The following is a 13,160-nucleotide window of genomic DNA, read 5'->3' on the forward strand; positions in this document are numbered from 1 at the left end:
TTTTTGTCACTATTCTATTTTTGACACAGATTTTAAAGTTGATTAATTTTTATATGCTTTTTTTTTTTTTGAGAAGCATGCTGCACAGCCATTTTTCACCAGTCCTGTATGGCAGACTAACATAAGAGACCTTACAGATCTTACATCTGACTTGTAAATCGCACCCGGGTTGCTCTCCAAAGTGAACATTTTTGCCAAAGCTTGCCCAGTGCCATTAAATAAAGTACAAAGAGCTCTGAATATGAAGAAACAAATTACTGCCCACTAGGGACTTAGCACTAAAGTGCCACAGCAGTATATATATAGTAGCAGTGAATTATGGACATTATAGCCCCCAAACTTCACCTTCCTGTGTTTTTGAATAATTTGTACCCATGCCTTGGCTATGCAAGTCTTCTGTGCTCAGTTTTTGTTCTGCTACTATTCTTCTACCCTTATTTGGTAATTCTACACTTGATGTTAGCCAAAAGGCTGAGAAGCTGTCCTTACTTGGTAATTCTGTGAATGTGATCACTGAAGAAAATCTATTTGAATTGCAGTGCTCTTGAAGGCCCTTTTGAATATGACTGCTTGACAAATCAGTTTTTCCCATTTCAAAGCTACAGTAGTCTCCCTTAAATAACCATTTTGCAGCTGAACTGCAAAGAATACCCAACACTTACCTCAAACCCAGACCCAAAAACATTGATCCCTTGACCACAGGAAAATTGCCCACTCCTGCTTTAAACATAGACAAGACTTAAGGTGCAAGTCTATTCATGTTGGATCATTGCAGCTATTTGTTCAAAGAGCTAATTCATTTTCCTTAACTGCTGTGCACATGTGATTCTTTGTTGTGGTTAAGCTCATATTACCTTTATATAAATAGTAGTCATGTACTGATATCAGACTACATGTTACTATAACAACCTTATTAACAGCCATAGTAGGTCATTTAAGGCTCATGTTTGGTAAATGAAAGAGAAATAGCAACTGAATATGCTTACTGGATGAATTGCAAAAGTCCAAATCCTTTTAACAGTTTGTTAAAACTGTTGGCATTAGTTTCATATCTGTAAAAAGTCAAGTAAAACAAACTTTAACATTAAGCAAATCTAGGAGTTGATGATCCTTCAGATATAAATAACTTAAAATATACTAGAAGCATCTATACAGCGAGATCTCCATAAGGAATTGTGTTGCTTCAAAATGTGGAATAGAGGTTGGTAAATTTGGTCTGAGCAATGGATTTAAAATATATATATATATATTTTCGGGGTGTGAAAAATATTGGTTTCTGGCTTCTTTTAAGAAAAACAAACAAAAATTGCAACAATTTTCTTTAGCCTTTCTCTATCATCCAAGTTCTTAATGATAAAATTACTCCTAAGTGGCTGCTAGTAGAACAATTCAGATAGAGACATAATGTTGGGCTTAATTTGAAATCGAGAATGGTACAAGGCCTCACAACATATTTCCAAAAGCAACGGGCTAGATTTTTTTCCCCTTTTGACTATTTTGCATCAAATCTGCTATGAAGTTTGCCATAGAAATCCTGCAAACTCTGTTCCAAACCCGCTAAATGGATAAATGGACACATTCTAATATAAAACAGCTGTTAGTGCTTTTCTGGAATTTTGCTGTTACACTTTCCACTCCATGTAGCTCCATCCAGGAAAATTATTATATTTTATCCTGCCTTTTCTGTATACAACTCAAGGCAATGAACATACCTAATAGCTCTGCCTCCTGTTTTCCCGAGAACAGCTCTGTAAAGTGGGTTGGGCTGAAAGTGATTGACTCAAAGTTACCCAGCCAGCATTCATGCCTAAGGGAGACCTAAGATTCACAGGCTCCTGGCTTCTACGCCAGCACCTTAACCAATACACCAGACTGGCTTATTTGAGAATGAGAATGCAGTCTCATTGATAATATGAAAACAAGCTTCTAGGAAGTCCCAACCTATCTAGAGGACTAGGCTGGGGAAGATGGCTGCAGGAATATGATACATGCATATACATGCATGGAATAATAAGCTCATCTACATAATCATTCTAGAATAAGGTGAAATATATAGAAAAACAATTTGAAGCACAAAAATTGGGTTAGAAAACATTCTCAAAAAAGTTCCTTTCAATATTGCTTGTTACCCCTTTTTCTGAGCAGGTTTTTTTTTCAGACAAAAAAGGATTATTAGCTAGTCACATTAGATACAGGAACTAAGTTTTGTCATGCACAAAACAATTTCTCTAAACATAGTTCTTTTAGTGTAGGATACATTTAGTTGAATTATCTCATTCCTCCTGAGGAAAAAGTATCCCTCCATTCATCTTCTGTTAACTCTCCAAAAGGTTTCCACATAGCATTCTGCAAGCCACAGTTTATATGGAATACAGTGGTGGGAGAAAAATATGTGAATCCTTATTTGTACTGCACTGTACCTATAATGTGATCAAGACTTTTAAGTTGTATCCATTTATAGATCGTTTAAATAACAGTCCGAACAGTGAAGTCTGTCATGTCTTTATTGAACATACTGAATCAACTTTTCCCCTCTTGAAAAAGCCCCAAGAAAATCAGCTCTCGTAAGAGGCTAAGTCCTGCCAGAAATTCCAATCACAGGTGTGAGTCTGAGGAGCAACTGTGCTTATTGTTAATATTGGAGTTTGCTCATCATAGCACAGGTTTATGAAAATGAATCATGCCTCAGTCAGGCGTTGCTGCAGACTCAGAAAAAGAGCTGCTGGTGTGCCTGAGCCTGGGCTAGGCCACAAAACCATAACCAAAGATTTGGGCCTCCAATTAAAATCTACAGTTAGCAGATGATGTACAACTAGAGAAAATGTAATAGCATTGCTACCTCTTCCTAGTAATTATCCAACAAATTCAGGAGAATACAGAACTCCTGGAGCTCACAAATCTACGATAAAAGCAAAGGATCTGCAGGCCATGTTTGATGTCAGTTTTCATGAGTCCACATAAAAACAACACCACTGAACTACAACAGTTTGTGGGGGGACTAACAAGAACGAAATTGCTGTTCTCCAAAAATTAAAATTTGCCCAAGACTACTTGCACAACCTAGTGTACCAACTAAAGAACAAGATTTTGAGGTTAGACAAGATGAAAATGGAACTTTGGGTTATTAATGAGTAACATTTGTTAAAAAAAACATTTTAACAGATTTCCCACATCAATCAGATTAATAAGAGTTATGTAAACAAAATCCAGTGGCAGAATGGTCTGCCTTCTCATAAAGATTGCCTTTCTCCTTATTTTACACCGAAGGAAGAAAGCCAGAATATAAACTGCTTCTAAATAATTTTATATTTGAAAACAAACTTATTGGTCAAAGTTCTGTATTATCACTGCATTGTTATTCCTAATAAATATCATTAACCCATGCCCAGAGAGAATTGCTCTTTTCCCAGTCTGGCTTGTTACTAGAGAGATCTGATATACTACATCCCAACCATGAAATAGAACAGAGAAGCATATCATGATTCGGGGCTGGTTTTCAGCCTCAGGTGTCTGGCAATCTTTGAGGGTATAGTGGAGTCTGGATTGTACCAGTGGATTCTACTGGAAAATGTCCAAGATGTCCTTCTGGGAGCTGAAACTTTAATGTGAGTTATATATACTGCTCAAAAAAATAAAGGGAACATTTTACCATGGAACTGAAGGGGTTTGCATTCCCTTTATTTTTGTGAGCAGTATAGTATGGCAATGCCCTTAAACACACGCAAATAAAACAGAAACCAATTGAATTGTTAACTTTGAAATGGCTGACTCAAAGCTCTTACCTTAATCTAACTCAGGGGTAGTCAACCTTGGCTCTTTTATGACTCGTGGACTTCAACTCCCAGAATTCCTCAGCCAGCTAAGCTCAGGAATTCTGGGAATTGAAGTCCACGAGTCATAAAAGAGCCAAGGTTGACTACCCCTGATCTAACTGAAATGATGTGACATCACCTAAAGCAACCAGTTCATGTAAAGACAGTCTAAAAATATCACATGAAAGCAGTTCCTTAATAGAAGTAGCTTTTCTGTTAATAAACACAACATACCATATGCATGATTGATCAACAGGTATAGAAAAAATTCAGTTGAAGTTATTACTGCTAAAAACTCTAAATTTAATGTTTTCCAACAAGATCAGTGAATGTTAGTTCAGAGTGTTCAATAAAGACATGACATAGTACATTGAACTGTTTTAACTAGAACTTTGTTGTCTATTAATAGGATTTATGTGAAGCTCAGATCAGATTGTAGATCACAGAACTGCAGTATTATGGATAGTATTAAATGATTCCAAGTTCTCTCAGAACAGAGAACCAGCAATGTATAGTATCTCAGATATGCCTAGCCAATCTTTCACCAGAATTACATAAAGGAAAGAGCAAGCTAAACAGAAAAATAGGCATGGACTTCCCTTCATTGTAATAAACTGGGTTAGTGAGTTGAAAGCAAGTGATGAGGGGAAAAAACAAGCTTTATTCATTTTAGAGGAATACCTCTAGGCAAAAATGCTATCCTCAAATGGAGAAGGTTCATGTTTAAATAGACAACAAAACAGCTAATAACTGAAAAATCTAGATGGGCTGGCTTTTTTCTGTAAACATGCCCTAGAAATACTTCAGGTTTGCAGCTGTATAATGAAGGAAAGGGAGATTCAGTGTCTCCAGGTCCACCAGATGGAAATCCAGTTTCTATTACAGATATCTAAAGAACTCAAAGGCAGTTAGAATGTACTTTCATAACAATGATGAAATGACACAGAAGTTGTTTTGTGTGATCTGATGACTCTGCAATGGTTAAATATGTCTGACATTCCCTAATAGGTATTGTAATGTACAGTATAATTACCTATTCCTAAATGTAAGATGTTGAAAATTGTAGGCCTCTAATGATAGCAGGCCCAATACCACCATACTGCATTCCTGGAAAAAGGTTTTGTCTGTCCCACCCTTTCTAAATATACACCATGCAGTGGATCGCATAGATTGCAGTTGTGCACTAACATCATTTCTAGTGATGCCAACGAACTGCCATCATTCTCATTTGTCTTCAACAGAAGTAGTGCTCACCCAGACCACTCTAGGTCAGGTTCATCAAACATACTGGCAGTTCTTTCAAGCCAGAAAAAAGGGCACTCATTTCAAAGGCCTTGAGCTTAGATGGCTAGATAAGGAGAAAAAGTAAATTCATGAAATATCTATCAGCTGTCAGCTGCCATGGTTAAGGGAAATACCACTTGCTAGCAGCCAACAAGGGGAGGGGAGCATATGCCTGCTTATAGGCTTCCCAGAAGTATCTGGCTGACCTACTGAAAACAAATTTCTGGACTAATCGACCTTGGGTTTAATCCAACAAAGCTTTTACGTTCCTATGAAATCACATTCAATTCACTCGCATCTCCCAACTCCAGCAAAATGTTGATTAATAAGCAGAGCAGGCCTACCATATGAACAATTTTGTGGTGGAACCTCTAAGGAGTCCAGAGGTCTACACCAAGGAAGAAAAATTTGCTTCCCTTTCCTAGGTCTCTTTAAACACATGTTTAGCTGTTTTCCTCGCCATAGTTGCAATAGAAAGAATACTTAGATTGGGGTGGGCAACTTTTAGGGGGCTTCATGAATCCCAGTCGTCCCTTTTTTCAACCCTTAATCCAGGTCTGACCATACGGTAGTTGCTAAAAATTGTTGCATAGTTCCCGGCCGTTTTGTAGTATAAGGTTTACTATTAAGTATAAAATAGATTTTAAAAAGAAAATCCCCAATCTTTTTCCAAAGGCCAAGGGGAAAATATTGGTCATTTTTGCATCATCATCCCTACCAACTGCAGCTTTCAGATACTAAAAACATATAATGTTCAACTTCCAGGTGTCAAAATGTTGCCTGTTTCTGAACTGTATTAATAGCAGGGATAGAGTAATCCCTCACATAAATAATATTGATGTATATAAAGATATGCCAGAACTCCAAAATCATGATAAATGCTGTAGAAAATTTCTGCAGAAGAGAATATGCATCCAAAACTGAATGTCTCCCACCCCACAATAGTAGAGCTGTTTGAGTGGGAAACTTTCTAAGTTATTTTAGTTTTAGTTATCCGAAATAATTATTGTATCTCCAGGAAGAACAAGGCAAGATCTGAGATATGAAAAAAGGAGAAGCTGATCATTATTTAGTCTTTGGACCTATGTTAAAATTGCAACGTTAGACTCCTTTTGCCTTGTATGCCAGTAGTTTTCTTAAATTCAGATTAGGGCAGTACTTTATATTCACTGAATCAATTTAAGGTCAAAACTTACTGCTCTTTTACGAAATCATGTCAGCTTAATAATATTACTGGTTTTTGGAATGTTCTAATTCTCAACAAGAGATATCTTTGAAGTCCAAGAGTTCAGAATAGAGTTATATATAATTCAAACTTCATGGAGAATTCAAGAAACTTTCTTATGGATGGTTAAAGATGACAGCCTTAATATTGAAATGGGTCATGTAAGAGGTAGAGTCTTTAAGTATAGCTGAACTCTGATTAATGTCACAGAGAAGACCATGTCATTTTCTGTTAGCAACCATTTTAGTTCATTTAGGTTTTGTAACCTACCGTACTTCAATCCACAAATTCTGGGCAGTACACAACATAGTAAAATATAGAATAAACAATCAAAAGATTGTAATTACAATTACAAAAAAGCCACCAGAAATATTCAATCCTTATTAAACACATGGTTGAATAATATTTAATGGTTTATGAAATGTGAAGGGTGGGGACACTAAAAATCTGCAGGCAAGGAGTTCCAGAGTACAGACGCCACAACTGAAAGGCCTACCATCCAGTCCAGAGGCAGGTACTTTTTTGCAAATGGTGCCCAATATGAAAATGGTTTGCCATTTCCTTCTTCCAGTTTTGTTTTTTGGTCTATAGAGCTGAGGTATTTCAATGTGTCACCTATCTAAGAAATAACCAGGTCCAAGCCTACTTAATTCCAAGCCCAAAGACGATCAGCAAGGCACTGCCTGTACAAGGCATATGTAGTAAAAAAGAGAAAAAATAAGCAACTCAATGTTTTGTTTTGTTTTAAAAAAACATTTATTTCTTACATCCAGCAATTTTGTTTTTATTATTCCCATCTATTTTTTTTGGGATTTTGTTACTTCTGTATTCATACCATATAACTGGTACCTTAGGAAGTGTCACCACATGAGATTTAAACCTGCTTTCTGAAGGATTGGTGTTTGGGGGGGGGCAGAGTGATAAATAAACATAAGTACTTGTCTTCTTTTCTTCACTCTTAATCTGATTAATATATGTATATTAATCAAAATCTGTACATAATCTCTAAGCATCCAGTATAAAAAACAGTCTAATCTAAAATGCATCTCAGAAGTGATGTTTGAAGTATCCAGATCAGTTTTCAATATAAACAGATTGTGTAGTAGAACAAAAGCCTGGTGTTTCTTCTCTCCTAGGCACTAGTATTGATTCTAAAAAAAAACCACATAGTAGAAGCCCATTAAGTATATTGCAGTCACAGATATCTGAAGTTCAATCATTTGTAATGTTTAGTTTATTCAAGTATTATATAAAGAGCCTTAGTTATTAGAAATCCTACACAAAACCTAAGTTTTAAAAGCATTATTATACCAAACCTAAGACTTAAGCACTAATCCCAAATTTAATTATTTGCTAAATAATTAAACAAATAACTGCAGACTAAGTATTGATTCATATAAACATTTAAATGCATGGCAGCCAGGGAAAAGTTAATGCTGCATTCCACAAGCTATAGTTAGTACACCTTTGTTGGGCCAGTTATGAATACATAGTGGCATGGCGAAGACTATGTATTATCAGAAGCATCATGTTTACCCAGCCATTTGAAAGGTGTGCAATAATAAATTTAAAATCTTGGCATAGCTTAAAAACCTGAATTCCACATCACTTACTAGCTTTTCACTTTGGCTGTTTTTTGCTGAAATTATTATGGCTCATGAATGAGCCCTTAACAGACATTCAATGTAAAAGTGCCCTTACTACAAAAGTAATATTGATGTCGTAATACAAATGACAGGGCCATGTATTAGGAATACCCATCAAATTATATAATTTTTGATACTTTTAATCAATCATAAAAGAACAATCTACTAGAACAGAGATTGAGAAAGTTACACTAACTAGGCTTAAAGACAGAAGGAGCTATTAGAGATTGTAGAAGCCCAATCCATTATAGAGAATTCTGCTTTTCTCTAAAGTTGAGCATATACAGTAAGCTTTCTAATGCAATAAAAGTTTAATTTATACTGCCAGCAGATTTAAGAAAATATAAGATAAAGAATTATATCTAGTGTTGCTTCTGTTTAGCAGAAAATTTATATTTTTATCCAAGCCATTACATCCAATTTTTCTCAGCCTACTCTGAGATATATTCCCTAATATTATAAAAGGTCACCCAAAGAAGAGTTGTTTTTCAAGGAATATAGGATGCTGCACTAGAGAGGAATATTGGGAGGGATGGGGGAAGTGGGGGGGGGAGTTGTTCTGACTAGCATAAGTACTGTATAAGCAGTTTCAGCTAATATACTAAGCTTTCCAGAAAATAGAACCCAAATATTTAGGGTTATGTAATCAAATATGATTATACATGTAAAATTGCCGCAAGAAAAGATTTCCTAAAGGAGGCCAAAATCTTGAATAATATTCACCTTTTGAGTAATTCATCACGAGTTGTGAAATGTGGCACATCTTCAACTTCAATTCCATTTGCCATTTCTATCACCTTCTCCAATAGATCTTTGTTATAGCTGTATAAAGAAACCAAAAGTTTACAAGGTATCTAATAGCCTTCTACTGTTCCCACAATTCACATTTGCTATCAATAAAGTTCAATCCTTTCAATTTTATAAACAGCATCCATAAAGTTAAGAAAAATTGGGATGCTTTAGGACAGCTTAATTGTAAGAGTTAGGAACAAAATTAAGCAAAATACAGGCTAAGTACAATATTGAAGTTACCTTGATTTTAGGTACCAAGTTTCCAAACATATTTAATAAAAATTCTGTGCTTTGTTTCTAAGAACAAGGCATAAATGAAATTTGGAAAGCAAAGCTGTAACAAACCCTACAGCAAATATCAAAAGCTCATAAACGTTCAGATTACTGTTTCTAAAACAGATTTTAAAAACCTGTTTCTTTAAAAAAGTAGAACAGGTGTATCAAACTGCCGGCCCGTGGGCCGGACGCGTCACATGGAAGCCACGCCCACCCCATTGCCGGCAATGGCAAAATCGACCCAATACGTTGCGCAACGTCATGTGACGTCGCGAGTTTGACATGCCTGAAGTAGAAGATAAAAAAACCAGCAAGGTGAACTTCTATCAACATTTTCACCACCTGCCTCTAGTTTCTCTGAACAAACTGACCTGTGAATAGGAGAAAAAGTGGTAAAATGCCATCATTGTCACCTTTTAAAATAGTCTTAATGTTTTAATAGCATACTATTGCTCTTGCTGACCTTATGTAAGTTAACCCAAGACACTTGCTGGCCAAAGAATGAGAACAAAGTACTTAAAATAAGTGGGTTGCCTATCTTGAAATAGTATCTTCTCATTTTTGTATAACAGCATGATGATTCCTTTATGGCAGTGGTTCTCAACCTTTTTAATGCCGTGACCCCTAACCGGTCGTAAGTTGAGGACTAAACCGGTCGTAAGTCGAGAACTAAACCGGTCGTAAGTCGAGGACTTTCCCTGCCCAGGAACACCGCGCATGCGTGGTTCCGCCCCCTGCGCCGGCCAAGGCATAGCTGGCAAGCGGCAGAGACAGAGCAGGCCGACCACCAGCTGGCCCAGCTCAAGGGAGGTAAGGCCCCCTCCAGAAAAGGGGAAAAAAATGGCGGACAGCCTTGCTTGGCGACCCCCGTGAAATGGTCGATCGACCCCAAATGGGGTCACGACCCATAGGTTGAGAACCGCTGCTTTATGGTGATATAGGGTGGAAGTACAGTCCATTATTCCAATATGCTGGGAAATACAACTTACATGGAACAATCTCTTATCAGAGACGGTTAATCATCATTGAATGACAGGAAGTACGCACAATTTTTAGACAAAGAGTATGCAGCACATCAACTTTTGTCTGCATTCAGAGCAAACAACTTCAAGAAATCCTGTCCTGCTACTCTCTTAACAACTTTATTTCAACATCTACATACATAATTGTCCCTTTTTCCTCTAATTATAGAAAGAAAACCATATGATTGTGTGCGGCTGTATTTTATGTAGGTATCGGCTTATTCCCCTTTAACTGCTACAGGTGAAGCTGCTCTCAAACCTGCAAATATAAAGGAGGCGGCTTCTCTTACTATGACGTAATCTCTAAAAAAAATGGGCGGTAAGAAAATACCGGGCAATCCCGGCGCATGCGTTGAATGAGAAAACGGCTGGCCGCCTACTCCCCGCCACCTCCTTCCCCCAGTCTAGCGTTCCCCTGCTGCATTGGACGACAACTTCCATCTTTCCTGGCCGGACGCGAGGCGGCCGGGCTCTGCGGCCCAAAACATCTGGAGGCCTTGCGAGCGCAGAGACAAGGAGGCGGTACCTGCATCCCAGGAAGAGATGATTGGCCCAAACCATCGAGAGGGAGAGCAGCTGGTCCAGACGCAGCGGAGAGGGCGCCTCCCCGCCCTCCAGAGGGGCATTGCGCAGGATGAAGGCGCGCCGCGCCTGCCAGTGTTTTTCATTCTCCGAGTAGGAACGGAACTGTTCAGGGAATTCGGCCTCGGCCACGACCTCGTTGTCCCCTTTTACCATCCTTCCCTCCTTTAGCCTGCCCACCAGGAATCGGAACTGACGCTTTTAAGTGAGCAGCCGTTCGGCGAGAAAGCAAAAGGCCGGCCTTGCCGCTCTAGCCACTGCTAGAATCTCCACTGCTCTTACTTGGGTCCTGGAGCCTTAATTCCAAGGGGCTGGCGTACTTAGCTGCGCAACTGATCCGCATGCGCAGAGATGCCCTGTGGAGTCATCTCTGTGTCCCTGGTCGCAGACTGGCATTTATGGAGTGGCGGGTTCCGCGGAGGATGTTGTGCGACCGCAATTAGGGCTACTAAAACCCAGACGACCACTAGATGGCAGCAAAGAATCCCGCGTGTTGTACCTGTGCGTTGCTACCGTCTGGAATTTTGCAGCCCAGGGCTGGCAGACTGCCCAGAAAAGTAGTCTCAGTGTGAAACTACCTTATTAATTCATATGCTTAATGTTAATGCATCTTAGATACTTTCAGCTGCTCTAACTGGAGTGCTCCAATAGTTGCACATAGTTCCACCTAGGTGCCCTGTTTTCTGCTCTTGTCTTTCAACCAAAAATAATTGTCACTGGCTTGACAGAGGCCATTTTATAACTAATAATTATCCTGCTTCCAACACATTATGTGAAGACCTTGCTTTCTGGAGAAAGCTCTAATGCTGGGAAAAGTGGAGGTGGAAGGAACGAGAAGAAAAGCACAACCGCAACACGATGGACAGATGGCTACCGTGGTGATGGGTGGAGGGTTGCTGTTGGGAGACTAAAAGACCAGGTTAGGGACAGATCATAATGGAGAATATGTGGTTGCTAAGAATTGACAATGACTTCATGGCACACTATCAGCTATAGCTGTTATACTGAATTAGGTGCCAGTTTACTTCTGGGTCTGATTCAATTTGCTGGTTATGACATTTAAACCCTACATGGTATGGGGCAGGTTACCTACTGTTTTCAAACCATTTACCTCAGCCCTCCTCATCAGGGATGGACTCCCATCAAAGAATCCCAGTTACTAAAGTGCAGGAAGAGAACCTTCTCAGCTGTTGCCCCCTCCCCTTGGAACATTTTGCCCCCAGGAATGAGATGGGCCCCCACTCTCCTAGCAAAAAGCGAATAGAATAGGAATAGAATAGAACAGAATAGAATAGAATAGAATAGAATGGGACCTTGGAGGTCTTCTAGTCCAGCCCCCTATTCAAGTAGGAGAACCTGTACCATCTCAGACAAGTGACTGTCCAGTCTTAAAGTTCATCTCTTGTTTTCAGTGGTATAAGAACATTTATTTAGTTTACATCAGTATTAGATGATTGATCCAGCTTAAAATGAAGTGAAAAATAGAGTGATATAGTAAGCACAGTATTGTGCTGTTTATTCAAAGGTAACTTCCCTGGAATTTAGTGGCCTTACTCAATTCAATGGCTATATGATTATAAGATTTCTAAGTCACATAGAAATAGCACAGTTTGTACAATTAAAAGTTATTCATGCCTATGCATATTGAGTCAGAAGTGTGAATTGTATAGCAGTCAGTTATCATCCAATTCACATTTGTGTAAGCAGTGTCCTAAATATGAACTTTACTGATTTTCACATTGCCGTAATTACTGTATGCTTGGTTTCTGCACATATAAAATCCATTAATGCAATGCACAAATCCCTGAAACTAAACCAATCCAGAATCTGTTCAGTGTTCTCCTTCTGTACAAGCAATAATATGTCCAGGTAAAAATAACTCCTTGTTGATTTCCACATCATTCCACCACCCCTAAACCTCCAAGGCCTAATTTAACAAAAATATGTGAGAAGAGAAGACCCTTGAGGCTACTATAAGCTTGCACCATGTTCCACTGTAATTAGCTCAGCAAAGTCAATAGATATTCTCATAGCACATATCGGCTTCTATATCAATGAACAACTCAAGAAGGAACTTCAGTGCTTCCTGATTCTCCCATGAGCTCTTTATCTGGCTGCTGCTGCCATTAGAAGAAGCTCCATTTGTTGGCCTTTTTTGACCAAATGCATACTATTCTGCAGAAATCTCCATCAGTGGCATCTCCATTTCTATTCTACAAGGTAGCATTATCAATCTATCAAAATAAGATTAATTTATACTGATTTACAAGCAGGTAAATTAATACATTTCTCTAGAGAATTGCTAACTAGTTTCTACATCTCTGAGCTACTTTATGTATGTTCTCTTTTCCCGTCAAACCAAAGCTCTCTCCGCCTCTTACTAATTATATTTACTACACATAAGTATGTCTCATTCAATTGACTTCCCATCCTGGCATCCTTTACATGGTGAACCACAGCGAACATCATCCACAGCCAGCAGCTATTAAGCTACAGTGACAGGAGTTGTAAGAAAGCATTT

The 13,160-nt window shown here is 38.5% G+C and overlaps 1 protein-coding gene across 1 annotated transcript; it reads right to left on the reverse strand.

Moving 5' to 3' along the window:
* Positions 1-7,227: 7,227 nt before the first annotated feature.
* CDKN2AIPNL (CDKN2A interacting protein N-terminal like) lies at positions 7,228-10,946 on the reverse strand. The gene is made up of 3 exons (XM_015824339.1): positions 10,584-10,946; positions 8,691-8,789; positions 7,228-7,472 (listed from the first exon to the last, which is right to left on the reverse strand). The coding sequence occupies exons 1-3, from the start codon at positions 10,793-10,795 to the stop codon at positions 7,454-7,456; spliced, it is 330 nt and encodes a 109-aa protein (XP_015679825.1). The 5' UTR covers positions 10,796-10,946; the 3' UTR covers positions 7,228-7,453.
* Positions 10,947-13,160: the final 2,214 nt, after the last annotated feature.

The sequence above is a fragment of the Protobothrops mucrosquamatus genome, unplaced genomic scaffold (genome assembly GCF_001527695.2).
Source record: "Protobothrops mucrosquamatus isolate PMUCROS unplaced genomic scaffold, P.Mucros_1.0 scaffold_186, whole genome shotgun sequence".
NCBI classification, from domain to species: Eukaryota; Metazoa; Chordata; class Lepidosauria; order Squamata; family Viperidae; genus Protobothrops; species Protobothrops mucrosquamatus.